Source organism: Oryctolagus cuniculus, chromosome 19 (assembly GCF_051225735.1).
Source record: "Oryctolagus cuniculus isolate XC-2025 breed Fujian yellow rabbit chromosome 19, ASM5122573v1, whole genome shotgun sequence".
Taxonomy (NCBI): domain Eukaryota; kingdom Metazoa; phylum Chordata; class Mammalia; order Lagomorpha; family Leporidae; genus Oryctolagus; species Oryctolagus cuniculus.
In genome coordinates, this window is record NC_142885.1 from 53553872 (window position 1) to 53571595 (window position 17724).

The window sequence follows — 17724 nt, forward strand, 5'->3', positions numbered from 1 at the left end:
GCCTCCCAGGGTCTGCATTAGCAAGAAGTGGCAGTCAGGACTGGATAGGGATCAAACTCAAGCATTCTGATGTGGCATGTAGGTCTCTTAGCTGTTAGGCTAAACACCCTCTCCAGTGCCTTTATTTTTAATCTCATTTCCTCCTTGTGTGTCACTAGTACAGAGAAGTTACTACAGCTGCTCAAGGATGTCACCAGGAACCTGTCTCCTTGTCTTTGGCTCTACCATTCTTAGCATGAGGTTAACATCCTCAGGGTGACAACATGGCTGCTGCATCCCCAAGCCTGGAATCTGCTTTCCTGGGAGGAAGGCGAAGTGAGTGACAAGGCAGAAGGGACAACACCGGGATCATAAAACCACAGACTTCAATTCCACTTCAGTTATCTCAACTGTGACTATTCCTAGATGCAGTAGAGGTGAAATGGGCTTTATTTTTATTTATTTGAGAGGTAGAGTTACAGAGAGAAGGAGAGAGATTCCATCTGCTGGTTCACTCCCCAAATGGCTCCAACAGACAGAGCTGGGCTGATCCAAAGCCAGGAGCCTGGAGCCTCTTCCAGGTCTCCCTTGTGGGTGCAGGGGCCCAAGCATTTGGGCCATCTTCCACTGCTTTCCCAAGCCACAGTAGAGAGCTGGATGTAAGAGTGATGCTGGCTTAGCTCACTACTCCACAGTCGCCGGCCCTGAGTTCCGGTATCTTGTTTTTGTTTGCTTCGTTTTTTCTGTCACTGTCTCTGATCCTTTTTAAATTCTCCAACAGAATTGCAAAATTCAGTGGAAAATATTCCTTTTTTTTTTTTTTTTTGACAGGCAGAGTGGACAGTGAGAGAGAGAGACAGAGAGAGAAAGGTCTTCCTTTGCCGTTGGATCACCCTCCAATGGCCGCCGCTGCAGCCGGCGCACCGCGCTGATCTGATGGCAGGAGCCAGGATCCAGGTGCTTTTCCTGGTCTCCCATGGGGTACAGGGCCCAAGCACCTGGGCCATCCTCCACTGCACTCCCTGGCCATAGCAGAGAGCTGGCCTGGAAGAGGGGCAACCGGGACAGAATCCGGCGCCCTAACCGGGACTAGAACCCGGTGTGCCGGCGCCGCAAGGTGGAGGATTAGCCTATTGAGCCACGGCGCCGGCCTAAAATATTCCTTTTGTATAGTCAGACTCATCAAGTATGTCTCTTCTCTTTCTTGGACACATCTCTCCCACAGCCTTCTGGAATTTTCATCTGATTGGTGGTTCTGTAAATATTCTGGCAATTTTTTTTTAAAAAAGATTTGTTTTATTTATTTGAAAGGCAGAGCTACCCAGAAAGAGAAAGGGACAGAAAAACAGAGAGATTTTCCATCTGCTGGCTTACTCCTTGAACATCCACAACAGTAGCCAGGTGTGGGCCAGGCCGAAGCCAGGAGCCTAGAACTCCATCCAGGTCTCCCCTGTGGGCGGCAGGGTGCATACAGGATGCTGGCATCAGAGGCGGTAGCTTAACCTGCTGTGCCAGAACACGGGCCCCCTCTGGCATTTCTTAGGCCCCACTCTGGGTGTTCTGTATCCGGACTCTCCTGTCAGTCTTTGTGGTTTCATTCCGCATTTTGGTTGGCTCCATTTTCCAGAAGCTTCCAGACAAGGAAGTCATGGGAGGTGCGTTTTTTGAGGCATTGCATGGAAATGACTTTACTCCACGTTCACCCTTGCTTGATAGTTTGGGGCTAGGAGTCGAGTTTGGAGATGACACTTCCTCATTATTCTGAAGACACGACATCGTCGTGGTTAGCTTCTTAGGTTGTTTCTGGAAGCCTGATGAGATCCTGATTTCCTCTCTTGTTGGTGTGTGACTCTCAGTCCAGTTTTTTCGCTGCAGACATTTAAACGGTATTTTTGTTCTCTGTGTTCTGAAGTCTCCCAGTTACATGCCTTAGCATGAATCTTGTTAAAACACATCACACCGGGTGCTTTTATTTCCTTATGTTCCTCAGTTCTGAGCATTTTCTTCTGCTACTTGTTGGTGGGATTTGCTGTCTCTTTGTACAACTTCTGTCACTTGATTATGGAAATTCAATGAATTTATTCTCCAATTTTATTATCTTTTTTTCCTGTTTCCATCTGTTTTCTTTTTAATTCTCCTTTGTGAGACATTTCTGTACTTTCATCTTCTAGTTCTGTTCACTTTGATTTCTTCTATGAAATCCTTAATTTTTTATTTTTAATCATGTTATAATTTTATAGATGCACTATCATTTCTTATCTCTCTGAGGATGTTAAATCCATTTGAAACGTGTCCTTTGGCTTTCTGCTTTGTCCTAATTCTCTCTGCTTCTCTTCTGTTGGTCTCTCTTTTTAGTTGGATTGTTCACTTTGCCTGTTTGTAAAAATTGGGATCCTTCCCTGAATGTCTGCTGTTCCTGAGCTGACCGCTTCTCAGGGGGGCTCCATGTAAGATGTTCAGAAGGAGCCCAGCCTTTCGCCTCAGACTCCTCGAAGCCACGCTGTGCAGAGCTCCTCAGAGCCCTGTCCAACCTCTCTGGCAAAGAATGCCAGGGCAGGGGACTGGTGCAGTGGCTAAGCTGCCACTGGGGTACAGGTGTCCCCAGTGTAATATGGGGTACAGGTGTACCCCATATTGGAGTGTCTGGTTCAAGTTCTGGCTCCTCTGCTTGCAATTCAGCTTCCGGCTCCTGCACACCCTGGAAAGCAGGGGATGGCAGCTCAAGTGCTTGCCTCCCTGTCACCCACACAGGTGGCCTTGCTCGAGTTCCAGGCTCCTGGCTTTGGCCTGGCCCAGCCCTAGCTGCTGCAGGCACTTGGGGGAATAAACCAGAAGATGGAAGATCTCTTTCTATATGTCTCTCTGTGTCTCTATGCCTTTCAAATAAAATAAAAATAAATATTAAAAAATAAAAAGGGACAGAATGCCAGTCTCCAGCTCACAGTGAGTTACTCCAGTCTAGGAGCGACTGGCACAGCAGGGTGTGTCGGGGCTGCTGTCTCAGTCTTGAGTTTGCGATTGTGGTTCCCCAGTTTTCAGAACAGCTCCTCTTCCCTGCCCTTTGCTAGGCCTGGTTTCTCTGACCTCGAGGCCTCTCTAGTTTAAGGTCTTTACTGTCAAATGCACCTCATGCTGGAGGTGGGGGGGGCTGGAAGCGCCACTGCCTGGAGGTGAGTGATGAGGAGGCTCCCAAGGCCTCAGCACGGAGACTTTCATCTTTGCTCTGCCCTACCACCCCCTTGCCACATCTCATGCTCCCACTGCTGACTGTTCATCTACCAGGACTACCCTTACAAAATACACAGACTGGTAGCTTAAGCAACGGAAATCTATTTCCCCAATGCTCTGGAATCTGCAAGTCTGGGATCAGGGTGCTGGCATAGTTGATTTCATCCGAGGCCTCTCTCCTTGGCTTGTAGGTGCCACCTTCTCCTCCTTATGTCTGCACTGTACAGTGTCCCCTCTGCATGTCTGTATCGTAACACACCAGTCACAGTACACTCAGGCCCACCTGATGGTTGCATTGTAACTTAGTGTTTCTGTAAGGGCCCCTCTGCAAATACAATCACACTGAAGTCCTGGGGTTAGGACTTTGACATGCAGATCTGGTGGGCACATAATTCACCATCACACAGACTGGTAGAGGTTCTAAGAGGTTTGCTGGTGTTGTCTTCCCCTTGGCAAGTGTTTGGCAGGGGTGTTTCTCAGTTCCGCCAGGATCTTTACTTCATTTCCAGCTTCTGGAACTTCTTGACATCTCTCTACTGGATCACCTGTCACTACCATGGCAGCACGACCTTTGTCTTCTATAGTTTTCTCAGCTGCAGGGAATAATCCTAAGAGTACATTTCCAAGAATCTCCTTCTTGGAGTTTGCCCGTGAGAGGGACTCATCAAGATCTGGGAGACAAAGGACCAGAAGCTGCTGTTCTTTGGTGGTGACTGTGGGCAGGTGGATGGGTAGACAGAGAGATCTCATTGGTGTCCAGGCACGCTGCTGCAGATCACTCAGCTTAGGGCCACAGTAGCTAAGAGTATGGCTGCTAGGTCTTTGCTGGGAGCCTGAACAGGGCTGGGATTAGGGAGAGGTGGGGAAGGCAGGGTCATATGGGTACAAAGTGGAATTTTGTATTCATTTTAATTTTTAACATCTTGTTTCTCATGCATTTTTTTTAAATGTTGATTTATTTTTATTTATTTGAAAGGCAGAGTGACAGAGAGAGAGAGAGAGAGAATATGAATCTTCTACCTGCTGGTTCACTGCCCAAATGCCCACAATAGCAGCTCAGGCTGAAGCTGAGAGCCAGACATTCCTCTGGGTCTCCCACGTGGATGGCAGGGACCCAAGTTTTTGGGTCACTACCTGCTGCCTCCCAGGGGTGCATTAGCAAGAAGCTGGATGAGAAGCAGAGGCAGGACTTGAACTCAAGCACTCTGATATGGGGTATTTGTATCCAAAGCAGTGATTTTACCCGCTACACCACACAAGCCCCTGTACAGTTTATTTTTTAAAACATTGACAGTTTTGTAAAAATATTGCATTAAAATGTTAATGGATTGATTGAATCTTTCTACAAGGCATCCTTAAATCAAAACATCATATTTTACCCCATAAATATACACAACTAGTTCTGTCAATTAAAAAATAAATGCTAGGGGCAGGCATTTGATGCAGTGGTCAACATGCCAGTTAAGGTGCTTGCATCTCAGGGGCTGGTGTCGTGGCATAGCAGGTTAAGCTGCCACTTTGATGCTGGCATCCCCTACGGGCACCAGCTCACATCTGGGCTGCTCCACTTCTGACCCAGCTTCCTGCTAGTGTGCCTGGGAAAGCAGTGGAGGATGGCTCAAGTGCTTGAGCCCCAGCAACCATGTGGGAGATGTGGAAGAAGCTCCTGACTCCTGGCTTCGGCCTGGCCCAGCCCTGGCCATTGCAGCCGTTTGGGAGTGAACCAGCAGACAGAAGATCTCTCTCTCTCTCTCTGTAGCTCTGACTTTCAAATAAATAAAAATAAATATATATATTTTTTGAAGATGCTTGCATCTCACACTGAAGTAGCTGGGTTCTGTAACCGTAACTGCCTCTGGCTCCTGGCTCCAGCTTCTTGCTAATGCAGACCAAGGGAGACAGCAGTGATGACACAAGTAATTATCTCCCTGCCACCCATGTGGGAGGCCTGCATTGAGTTCCTCCACTCCCAGTTCGGCTCCAGCCTGGCCCTTGCCATTGTGGGCATTTGGGAAGTGAATCAGGAGACAGAAGCACCCTGTCCTCAGCCTCTCAAATAAATAAATAAATAAATAAATAAATAAAATTGCATTAAAACATTCCATGACGCTCCCTATACATTTGTGTCTGAGGAGACTGTGTCAGCTGCTTTACCCAGGTCCTGACCTGGTTCTTGAGACCCCACAGAGGAGCGCCTGGGGTCCAATCATGTCGGTGCTGCCCTCCGAGACTGGCAGCAGTGACTTCATTCTGCCCAGGGCCATTTGGAGGTTTGTAGAATCATTCTTGGGCGTACAAAATGATCAACTTCAACATGAGCCTGCTGTAGCTGTATTGCATTTCGAGTCCTGCCTGCGATTGCCTGGGCAGGGCCCAACCACAGGATTCTGCGGGCCTCATACAGCCCATGGGCTGGACGTGCCCCACCCCTGCCAGCCTTCCAATGGCAGCGTTGGCCTCAACTCCGCCTCCTTCAGTCCCTTCCTAGCGAATACGCAGAGCACTTGCTGCTTTCTCGTTAGAATCTTGACTTACAAATCTCTCCTTGACTGGGTTCTCCACCTCTGATCTCTCTTGTGGATTTACATCTTTCTTATTCTTTCAGGGACATTTTGGTGAGGAGCAGAGGAAAATGTATATGTTAAACTTTAACTGCTTTTCTAGTATTCCCTCTATCTCCCGAAGTTCTGAATCACACAAGCAATTACAACCCAGCGCAACAAATCCCAGGGACGCATGGCAGCGTCTTCTGCGTTCTTGTCCGGATTGCAATCGTCAGCGTACCCCCCCAAGGTCTCGAGGGCCTGCCTTTTCTGATCTCCTGCTCATCGCCGCCTTCTTGTTGTTTTTTTCTGCTTTGCTTCATTCACTGCCGCATCCCTCCCACCCACACCTTCTGGCTCTTCCCGGGACATGCCAAATTCATCCTCAGCTCAGGACGTCTAGCACCCCCTCTTGCCTCTTGCCTGTAGATGCTTGTTCATCATTTTATTCAGTCTCCTGTTCAAATATTGCCCCTCAGAGAGGGTCTTCTTCAGTGGTCTACGTAAAACAGCCTTCTCCTCTCACTCCCAGTCTCCTGTGGTTTTGGTCTTCAGCAGCGCAGTTTCCAGCAGCTGAGATTATCCTGTGTTGCTAGAACAGACAACGCTATGTATTTTCACTGTAGCATCCTCAGAATCTTGAACAGGTGCCTACACATAATGAGTGCTTCAGCATTTGATCAATGTTTCCACTCCAGTGAATCTCACAATTCTCTCATTTGGACCAAAATAAATAAATAGATAAAATTAGAGTTCTTATTTTTTCTTTCCATTGAGTTCTGGTGCCACTTTTGCATCTGGAACTTGGCAGGTCTTTGGAAGTTTTTTGGGCAGGACTAGGGTCTCTTTCTGTTGTACTGGGCTCCTTCTGAGATGACCCTGAGATTCCCAGGAGGAATCTGCCCTCTGCCCTTTGACATAGGAGTAAAGGTCACCAGGTTGCCCCTCCTTTCTGGTCCATCTGATGTCACAGGTGTGGAAGCTGGGAGTCCCACTGTGTATCCCTTGTATACAAAACAAGTGTGTCTGTTGCCTCTCACTATACCCAGATGTGATCTCTCCCCCAAAGGAGTCCGTGTTTTCTCTCATTCCCGTGTCATCCTTACAAAATTTGGCATATGATCATCCAACGTTATTTTTAAAATGTATTCCTCTTTTAAACTTTTTAAAGCTTAAATGTATTTTTATTTTTAGAATTTTATTTATTTGATAGAGTTGGAGGAAGAAGAGACAGGGGGAGTTGGGAGAAGAAGAGAGAGAGAGAAAGAGAGGGAGAGAGGGGCATATTCCATCTGTTGGTTCACTCCCTGAGAGTTAGGGCTGGTTCACTCCCCAGATGCCTGCAGCAGCCAAGATAAGGCTGGGAGATGGGCACTCAAGGCTGGTCTCCTATGTGAGTGGCAGGAACCCAATCATTTGAGTCACCTCCACTGCCTCCCAGGGTCCGCATTACTAGGAAAGCTGAGCTGGAGGCCAGAGCTGGGTATTGAATCCAGGTACTCCAATGTGAGACATGAGCATTTAACTGCTAGGCTAAACTACTTCAGGTGTACTCCAGTTACATATACTTTTAAGAAACTTTTTATGTTGGAATAATTTTACATTTACAAAAGAGTTGCAAAGACAGTATAGAGAGTTCCTATCTATACTTCATCCAGCTTCCTCTAGGGTTAACCACAGTACCACTATCCATTTGTTAAACTAAGAATAAACGTTAAACAATAAACAATGCTGATTGTGGCATAGTGGGTTAGGCCGCTGTTTGCAATGCAGGCATCCCACATCAGAGTGCCAGTTCGGGTCCCGGCTGCTCCACTTCCCATCTAGCTCTCTGCTAATGCTCCTGGGAAAGCAGTGGAGATGGCTTGGGTACTTGCTGTTGTAGGCGCTTAGGGAGTGAATCAGCAGATGGAAGATTTCTCTCTCTCTCTCTGTCTCTTCCTTTCAGATAAATAGGTCTTTAAAAATACCCTAAACTAAATAGATTAAAAACAAAACAAATTTATTTCCCACAGTTCTGTAGTCTGGGGAGTACCAGATCAGGGTGCTGGCGGATTTGGTGCCTGACGAGTGCCTGATTTTGGGTTCGTGGCGGTGCCTTCTCATTGGGACCTCACATGGTAGATGTTGTGTGGGGTCTCAGGCCTGATCCATGACGGCACCAGTCCCTTTCAAGAGGGCGCTGCCCTGTGACCTAATCACCTCCCCAAAGGGCCTACCTCCTATTAACATCACCCGGGGGTGTTAGAATTCCCAACATCTGAATTTTGAAAGAATCCAAACATTCAGACCATCACATCTCCCGATAGAGTGATTATCCTTAAATTAACCAAAACAATTTATTTTGTTTGCAGCTGTAAATGTCTGATGAGCACGCAGGAGAGAAAAGCAGACGCTCATCTCTGTGGATGCCCAGAAGTCATTTGATAAAATTCAAGATCCAGTTCTCACAACTCTTTCTGAAGTTGGAATAAATGGACACCACTCTAATGCAATAAATAATATATATCGCAAACCAAAAGAGAGCCTCGTGCTTAATGGGGAGGCACTAGCAGCATTGCTGTTAATGTCAAAAACAATGCAGGCCTTCCTAGTCTAATTACTAACAGAATTCTGGAAGGGCAATTAGACAAGAGAAAATCAAGTTGAGGCACAAAACAGTGAAAAGGAAGAGGCAAAGTTATTATCTCATGCACTGATAAGAATTCCTGGAAAAAACAGGAAAATTGACTGAAATTATATGAGAAAGAACTAAAGTACATCATGGTGGCTGGTTGCAAAAATAGCTTTATCTGATAAACAACAGAAAATGTAATGGTGTGAAAACACCTCATTCATAATAGCAACAAGTAGAAATAAACTTATCACACAGACTCATGGAAGGAAGCTACAGTACTCTGAAGGACCTGTCAAATTCCAGGATAGGGACAGGTGTTTGACACTGCAGTTGGGATATTGTGGGGACACCTGCAACCCTTGTCACAGTACCTGGGTTTGAGTTCCAGTTCTAGCTTCCTCCTAATGTGCACTTTAGGAAAGCAGCACATTTATGGCTCCAGTACTTGGGATCTCTGCCATCCTAATGGGAGACCCAGATGGAGTTCCTGGCTCCTGGCTTTGGCCTGGTTCAGCACTGGCTGTTGTGGGCATTTGAGGAGTGAATCAGCAGATGGGAGAGCACACACACACACACACACACATTTTGTCTCTCTCCCTCTCACTCTCAAATTCATTTAAGTCATTTTAAAAATTCTTTGTATAGGCCGGTGCCGCGGCTCACTAGGCTAATCCTCCGCCTAGCGGCGCCGGCACACCGGGTTCTAGTCCCGGTCGGGGCGCCGGATTCTGTCCCGGTTGCCCCTCTTCCAGGCCAGCCCTCTGCTGTGGCCAGGGAGTGCAGTGGAGGATGGCCCAGGTGCTTGGGCCCTGCACCCCATGAGAGACCAGGAAAAACACCTGGCTCCTGGCTCCTGCCATCGGATCAGCGCGGTGCGCCAGCTGCAGCGCGCCGGCCGCGGCGGCCATTAGAGGGTGAACCAACGGCAAAGGAAGACCTTTCTCTCTGTCTCTGTCTCACTGTCCACTCTGACTGTCAAAAAAATAAAAAAATAAAAAAATAAATTCTTTGTATAATTTAAAAAAGAAATATAGGGGCCAGTGCTGTGGCATAGTGGGTAAAGCCTCTGCCTGCAATGCTGGCATCCCATATGGGTGCCAGTTTGAGTCCCAGCTGCTCCACTTCCAATCCAGCTCCCTGCTAATGTGCTTGGGAAAGCAGCAGAAGATGGTCCAAGTCCTTGGGCTCCTACACCCACATCAGAGACCCAGAAAAAGCTCCTGGCTCCTGGCTTCAGATTAGCCCAGCCCTGGCCATTTACAGTGGCCATTAGGGGGGGATGAATCAGTGGATGGAAGATCTCTCTCTCTCTCTCTCTCTGTCTCTGCCTCTCTATAACTCAGCCTTTCAAACAAATAAATCTTTAAAAAATATTATTCTTAGATAAGAAGATGAATATTGTGACACTGTCAATTTTCCCTAATCTATATAGATTCACACTTCTTTCTCAAGGTATTAGATACACTTGAAAGAACAAGTCAACAAATAGCTAATAAAATACTAGGAAGTACTGCCCCATCAAACATTCCAATATACTCAAAACTTATACTATTCCTGGAACATAGAGACATACCAGTGGGATGGAATAGTTTTTTTTTTTTATAAAAAAAAATAAATCTCTAAATGCCATGGAATTGAGTAGAAGATAAAGTGCTGTTTTCAAGCCAGGGAAAATTCTTTCAGGGTTGAGACAATCAGTTAGCCACATAGGATAGAAAAGGCAAGGTCCTGTCTTACTTTGTGTTCTGTTGCTCTAACAGAATTGAATTCCTGGGACTGAGCCACTTTTTTTTTTTTAAATTTTTGACAGGCAGAGTGGACAGTGAGAGAGAGAGACAAAGAGAAAGGTCTTCCTTTTTTGCGGTTGGTTCACCCTCCAATGGCCGCCTTGGCCGGCGCATTGCGCTGATCCGATGGCAGGATGGCAGGAGCCAGGTGCTTCTCCTGGTCTCCCATGAGGTGCAGGGCCCAAGCACTTGGGCCATCCTCCACTGCACTCCCGAGCCATAGCAGAGAGCTGGCCTGGAAGAGGGGCAACCGGGACAGACTCCGGTGCCCCGACCGGGACTAGAACCGGTGTGCCGGCGCTGCAAGGCGGAGGATTAGCCTAGTGAGCCACAGCACCGGCTGGGACTGAGCCACTTTTAAAGAGGTTTGTTTTGGATCATGGTCCCAAAGGCTGGAATGTCCAAATTCTGGCAGCTGCAGCTGGTGCCGGCTTCACACTGCTGCAACTCATGGCACAAGTGGAAGGGAGAAGCAGGAAGTGCAGAACAGAAAGATGAGGAAGCTGAACTTGCTTTAGAACAACCTGCCTTCCAGGGAAGTAACCCAGCACCGTGAGAGAGCGAACTCACAAGAGAAAGGCATTAACCCACCATGCAGGCTCTGCCCCTGTGATCCAAACACCTGCCATTCAACCTCATCTCCTGCCTCATGGAGACCAAGCCACACATGAGTTTTTGCCAAGGCAAATGGTACTAACTACAGTGGATCCCTTCTCCTTTCTCCTACAAAAGTAAATTTCAGAAGGAGACAACACGAAAAGTAAGGCAAACTCCCCACAATAGCACTAAGCGAGCAGACAGTTGCGTACTCTTCGGATCTTGGCATGGGGAAGGCTGTCTTCCTTTACATAAACCGTTATGGGAAGTAATTAAAATTCTCTATATGATAGGAAAACACCACACATGGTTGAAAGGTAAGTCGCCCAATGGAGTGCTATAGGTTAAGTACTTGCATTAGCCGATGTGTATAAAAGGGATAGACGCACAAGGAAAATAGGTGACGAGAGCAGGTGAAAATGTAAATTACTTTATTTCCGATTTGTGTTTTCCTAGCCTGGAAGTAAAGGGCAGGTACAGACAGGAGTGGAAGATGTATTACAGAAGGTTGTTTGGGAGCGAGTCTCACAGAAATGCCACCGGAGTGCTCTAGCTAGGGACTCTTGCAAGCCTTTTTTGGACAGGCTTGGATCGGATGGCTTCGGGGTCCCATGGGGATCAACAACCCTGGCAGAAGGAGCCAGACTTCTGACAAGGGGGTTCTTGTATGTCCCACCAAAGAATTCACATGTTGTTTGGCTATACAGATGCCATAGTCAATCTGTTATATGATGGGCGCCCTACTGGGGATATGATACCGAGTAAGAAGGGTCTGGGCTGGGTTGGACCCTACATGATAGTCAAGGTGACAGACATAGCTGAATTCCAATATGCTGTCAGCCACATGACAGAAAGTTGTCCAGACAGCATGCAGACATCCTAAGGCGACAGACATTGAAGGATGAGGAGGAGAAGTTAGCTAAGGGAAGAAGTTCAAGGAAAGGTGTTCATGGCAAAGGCCTGTCTGGATCAGGCCACCTGGAGCAGCAAACGGGTCTGCAAAGGTTGAGGGCCTTAAGGTGCAGTGGGAATGGGGGGCGGGACCACAGAGTACCCTGGTGATACCTGGTGGACACCCTAAGGGCCCCATTACTATGCAGTGGGAGGCCAGAGGCAAAAGTCGTTGACTTGGAAATATGGTTGTAAGGTGGCCTTCGTGTTATGAAAAGTCAAAGGACTTCGTACCTTCATCTCTGCCTTCTGCAGTAGCCAGTGCCCACGTCAGCCCTGCCAGCCAAGAGAGCACACACAAAGATCACACACCAGTGGCTGGGGGCTGAACGTAGCCCACAAACACACTCCTGGCTCCCTACTCCATACTATTTTTTTCCTTCTTAACATTTAAAAATAAGATTTCACCTTCCTTTTAAAAAATCAGATGATCTGGCCATGCCGAGCCCTCATTCCTGCGTGGGAACAACCGACTGAGCTGAGTGGCACCCGCCCCTTTAGAAGGATGTTACCTCGCAGCTTACCATGGTCCCTATCATTCCTTAAATTCTCCCCACCACCGAGAGCCGAGTTACTAGAAGTGTGAGTAGAACAATATGATGCTTGATTCTTCACACATGGGACCTATCTGGTTCCCGGAATGTCTGTGACCTTTGGCTAAGAGGTCAAGTCTAGGGGCTCTGAATGGAACTTCTGATCAGATAAGAACTTCCCCAATCTCAAAGGCATTGAAGATGAAAGATATTACCATGAGGTGTGGGACATGAAAGCTACTATAAGCAACCACTAGGAATGTAAGCTGCAGGAGCGCAGCCACCAATGCCAGTTTCATTCTTTGATGGATCCCCAGCGTCTACTACAGTGCTTGGCACCCAGCAGGTGCTCAAGTTAACTTTTGATTGAATGAATGAATGAATGAATGGAGAACTCCTTGAGGTTTTCAAGGCTGGCCGTTAAAGAAAGGTAATTCTGATTATCACCGTTTCGCCGCGACCCTAAGGTGCAGTCTGGAAGAAACCGCCACCCCTTCCTGACCTCCCCGCGCCCCCCAGGTCGTGTCTGGCTCTGTGAAGGGGTTGGGGTGGCGCGCGGGTAGTAAGCGTCTGCAATGTGCCTAGGGAGCCAGGCGGGGGGGCTAACTTGCCCAGCACCGGTCAGGGCCATGTCCACCAGGTCTTTCTCGGTCTGGTAAGGGACGGCATCCTGATTCCCGCACGTCCCCCTAGATGGCGGCCATCTGATCAGCAAATACGGGGACCCACCCTGGGAGCCCAACACCGGCGCAAGCCCACGGCTGCCCTCCTTCAAGCCCGGACCGTGCCCACACTAGACATGGCCTCCCTCTGGCTTCACGCAGCGGGACCGTACCTGGAGCCTCGAGTCATCGCTTCCAGCTGGAGAGCAGCCCTCGTTCCCACAGTCAACATGGCGGCCACGGCGCTTCAGCGCCGGGCGGGCGGCGCCAGGAGGCGGTCACGTGAGCGGCCCAGCTGGGCTGACCGCGCGCGCGCCCGCCCGCCGGCTGCGGCTGGCTCGCTCGCTGGCTGGCGCCGCTGTGCTGTGAGGTGTGTGGGGCGTCGAGCACCCCCCACCCCACCTCGGCCGGGTGAGGCGCGGCGGGATGCAGCGGCGGCCGTGGCGGGGCCGCGGGCCGGGCGGACGGACGCGGTGATGAGCGTCGGCAGCCGCCGCCATGTCCAAGGTAACGGCGCCCGGGCCCGGGCCGCCGGCCGCGGCGGCGGCGGCGGCGGGCGGGAAGGAGAAGCGCTCCTTCAGCAAGCGGCTGTTCCGGAGCGGCCGCGCGGGCGGCGGCAGCGGCGGCGGCGGTGGCGGCGGCAGCAGCAGCAGCGCGGGGGGCCCCGGGCCGGCCGCGCCCTCCTCGGCGCGCTCGGTGGGCAGCTTCATGAGCCGCGTCCTCAAGACGCTGTCCACGCTCTCGCACCTTAGCTCCGAGGGCGCCGCCCCGGACCGCGGCGGCCTCCGCAGCTGCTTCCCGCCGGGGCCGGCCGCCGCGCCCACGCCGCCGCCGTCGTGCCCGCCGCCGCCCGCCTCGCCCGCGCCGCCCGCCTGCGCCTCGGAGCCGGTACCCGGCGTGGCGGGGCTCCGCAACCACGGCAACACGTGCTTCATGAACGCCACGCTGCAGTGCCTGAGCAACACCGAGCTCTTCGCCGAGTACCTGGCCCTGGGCCAGTACCGGGCGGGCCGGCCGGAGCCCTCGCCCGACCCCGAGCAGCCGGCGGGCCGCGGCGCGCAGGGCCAGGGCGAGGTCACCGAGCAGCTGGCTCACCTGGTGCGGGCCCTCTGGACCTTGGAGTACACGCCGCAGCACAGCCGCGACTTCAAGGTGAGCGCGCGCGGCGCCGCGTCCCCGGGGGCTGCTCTCGGGGTCCCGGCGGTGGTGGTGGTGGTGGTGGTGGTGGTGGTTGTGGGGGCCGCCGCCGAGCCGACTTCCCTGCTTGCTCCTGGAGATCTGCCCCGAGGTCGAGGCCGGGACCGGTCCCGTGGGTTGTTAGGGGCATGCATGCATGCATTCATTCATTCACCCACCGTGTCTGTATCGAGCACGCCAGGCCCTGTGCTGGGCGTGGAGAAGGGCTATTGCCGTGGACATGACCGCCTGCCCGCATGGAACTTGCATTCTTGCGGGTGGGGGTGGGAGTGTGGAGCCTGGTTTCAGAGCCTTGGCGCTGCCCTGGGCAAGTCGCGCAGCCTTTCTGTACCAGTCTTTGCATCGTTGGTGGTCTGCCTCACAAGTCGATGAAACGACCCATTTCGGACCCAACAGCTGGGGCCCTTTTATGGTGCTGGACCTGATAGGTAAAATGTTGCAGCCGTGTCCAGCGCCGGGTGGGTTTGCTGTTCTGAGTTTTTACGCTTCAACGCCTTGGTAAGTTCAGGAACCAGCAGCAGCTACAGGTTCGAGGAAGGTAACACCTGGTGACGCAATCATTGTGCCAGCGGCTACTCACAGCGGGAGCCGTGGCCCTGGGGGCTCCTTTGCTGTTTGCTGGTGCAGCTGCAGGTGTGATGAGAGACATTGGGAGCCCGTGGTCAGACCGTGCACTAGGGAACTGGGCCCTTACTCCAAGCAGAAGGGAAAGGTGGTTTGAGATAGCAGAAGGGATGCTTTTAGGTGACACATGAATATGGTACAAAACAGAATGAAATCCCAAAAGGAGAAATTAATGCCTCTACCGTTTTCTTTCTGGTGCCAAGAGAAGGCCTCAGCTTGATGGGAGCCTGTTTTCAACACCCTTTGCTTATTCCCTCTCTCCCTATCCCTTCCTCTCTCCCTTTTTTAATATTAAAAAGAAAAAAAGCAAGTTTCAAGTTGAGAGGCTTTGGCAAGCTGCAGAGCTGGGATTTAATAAGGTTCTGTTTTCATTGGGTTTGTTTTTTTCATTTGTCTGCTATCTATGGCAAGTGGTACTGGTCTCCCATTGGTGCTATCAGGTTGTTTTTGAAACTACGTTTGTTTAAGGAGAAGATTTGATTAAAAGGTAAAATGGTGATGTGCGGCCGCGGAGTCTGCAATTCCTTGAGGTTCTGCTGCCTCGGTGAGAACCTCCAAGCCAGCCTGCGTTCCTGCCCTTTTAGATCTTTTTGTGTTGCTGAACTCTGGTTTTCTCAAAAAGAAAGAGAACGGTTGCTGTTTGATCTTGAAGCTGGAATGGAAATACTTGACTGAGCGGGAGGTTTCCCAGTAGGAAAGTAGGGAAGCATGGCAGCTGATTGTTGTACATCTTTTTAGAAAGTCTTTGCCTGTAGCTGCCTGGAAGTCATTGGTGCCAAGTGCAGGCTTTTCGAGGTTAGAGCGGAGTGTTTCAGTTTGGTTTTCTGTTCTTTTCCAACACGCAGAAGTGCATTTCCACAGCATCTTTCTATATGAACATTTCCATTGCTTTTGTGAAGTTATTCGCATTTCTTTATCCACTAAGCTGTGAACCGGAATGGGCTCATAATTCTAGATGAGCCAAGGCCTGATGGATAGGCATCCTGTGGCCAAGTTGGACAGATTCTTAGAGGTCATCGCCACTGCTTTGTATGAGGTTGTGCTCACTTTTTCGTCCATTAAGTCATGAACAGAAGTGGGTCAATAATTCCAGAAGTGCGGAGACTGATTTATAGGCATCGTTTGGCAAAGTCGAGCAGATTCTTAGAGGCTCCTGTTTTTAAAAAAATGGGATCTTCTGAACCTGATTTCACTGTGCATTCATTCATTCACCTCCCCTTTGTTTACTCAATCAGCTAGGAATGCATTTGGTGCAAGCAAGAAAAATCCCTAAAGATGGGGATTGCCCTAGGCAGTAAGAATGTTGAATTAGCTCTGAGGGTAGGCTCTAAGGTGGGTGCTGTGGCTTGATGGCCCCACCAGGACCCAGACCCTTTGTGTTCCCAGCCTTCTGCCCTAAGCTGTAATTGGTGTTTTGTTTTCATGTTTGTCACCTCCTGGTTGTCTGATGATGGCAGCTGTGGCACCCGGACACTCAGCCCAGGAAGGCAGGAAGTCATTAGGAAAATGAGTTCTTCCAGAAGCGCCCTCAGCAGGCTTCTGCTGCCACCTCGGTGACATGACAGCCATGTCAGTTGGCTGCCGTGGCGGAGGCTGGTGCTTGGGATTTCCTGCTCTGATAGAGGAGATGGGCAGAGGAAGGGCTGCTCTCAGGCAGCCCACCAGAGTGCCCACTCACCACGGGCCAGGCGCTTTCATTCGGGGCAGGCGCCATGTGCCTACTAGGAACTGCCCCTAGTGGGCCCAGGCAGGCTCCCTCAGACAGCACTTCCCCCACATCTACCTGCATGTAACTCCCGCGGGATCTTGTTACAAAGCACATTGGGATTTGGGGGGGGGCCTGGGTTCTTCACTGCTAAGAAGCTCCCAGGAGGCTGCTGGCCCATGGACCCTGTTTGAACCGCAGGCTCCCAGGAGCATATAGAGCATTGCAGAGAAGGTGGACTAGGAAGGGGTGGGTGGGAACGCAGGCATCCGTGGCTGAGTGCACCGTGAGAGCTGTGGGGACGAGTGTTGTGAGTGGACTCTGCAGCACTTTCTGGGCTGAGCTGGTTTGGACTTGAATCCCCTGGAAGTTGAGAATCCAGAGCTGATGTTTAAGTAGGGCAGTGCCATCAGATTTTTTTTTCTTTCCTTCTTTCAATTAGATAAGCTTAGTGGCTCTGTGAAGGCATGACTGTTTATTTTTGTAAAATGTCTTATTTCAGCCAGCCGTGCTGGGTATTACTTTGAGCATACAGAGAGCTGAGCACTAAGATGCTGGATGTGATGCATACCTGGCCCCCGGTGCCCCACACCTGTTTGTGGCAGGCCTCGCTGTTTGATTCCATTACTCCTCACGTTCAGAGAGCTCACATTCAACACAGAGTCCTACTCACTCGTGGGCTCCAGGCAGCCGTTACCTGCTGGTTGGAGTTGGCAGAGCAGACAAGACCAGTTTGCCATTGTGGAGGTCCAGGAAAGCACTTACCGTGTCTTTGAGTGTGCTTTTATGGGCTTAAACTTTGTTCCTCATGCTTCTCTGTCCGGGTGTTTCAGTTAGAATTCTCGCTTTCCAGCCTCATTGGTGTGAACTCGTGGAGGTCACCAGGTAAACAGGATCTTGGCGTGGGGTGGGCCAGGTGGTGGCCGACATTGGGTTTTCAGTTCCCAAAATGCACTGAGTTGACTGGCCCGACCTTGATGTGCTTGAAGAAACTTGCGCAGCGGCCACCTGGGCCCTTTCTCTCTTCTCACAGGTATTTTCCTTCTGCTCTTATGGCTGCTCTTGCTTCCCTCCCAACCCGGGACTGGACGCTTGTGGCCATAGTGGGGGTGAGAGTGCTGCTGGCATCTGCTGGACAGATTCCTGGGATGTCGCTCAGTGTCCTGCTGCGTGCAGGACAGCCCCTCAGGGAGGGGTTATGCGGCTTGAGAAAGGCTGAGAGCAATGTTTCCAGCCTCAGTGTGAATTTCCCAGTCTGTAGAACAATTACCTGGTTACTTCTCTCTCTGTGTTTGCAGCTG

At 50.4% G+C, this 17724-nt stretch overlaps 2 protein-coding genes across 3 annotated transcripts in view; one reads left to right on the top strand and one right to left on the bottom strand.

The window, feature by feature from the left end:
* The window catches only part of SCNN1G (sodium channel epithelial 1 subunit gamma), a 61574-nt gene extending 48381 nt beyond the window's left edge, over positions 1-13193 (bottom strand). The window contains exon 1 of the mRNA XM_070063721.2: positions 13071-13193. The gene's annotated coding sequence lies outside the window, so the exon portion shown is untranslated. The remainder of the gene's footprint in view (positions 1-13070) is intronic.
* Positions 13194-13260: 67 nt separating this feature from the next.
* The window catches only part of USP31 (ubiquitin specific peptidase 31), an 87136-nt gene continuing 82672 nt past the window's right edge, over positions 13261-17724 (top strand). For both annotated transcript variants that reach the window (XM_017342525.4, XM_089321488.1), the window contains exon 1: positions 13261-14049. In XM_017342525.4, coding sequence (XP_017198014.4) covers positions 13396-14049 — 654 coding nt within the window. In that variant the 5' untranslated portion in view covers positions 13261-13395. The remainder of the gene's footprint in view (positions 14050-17724) is intronic.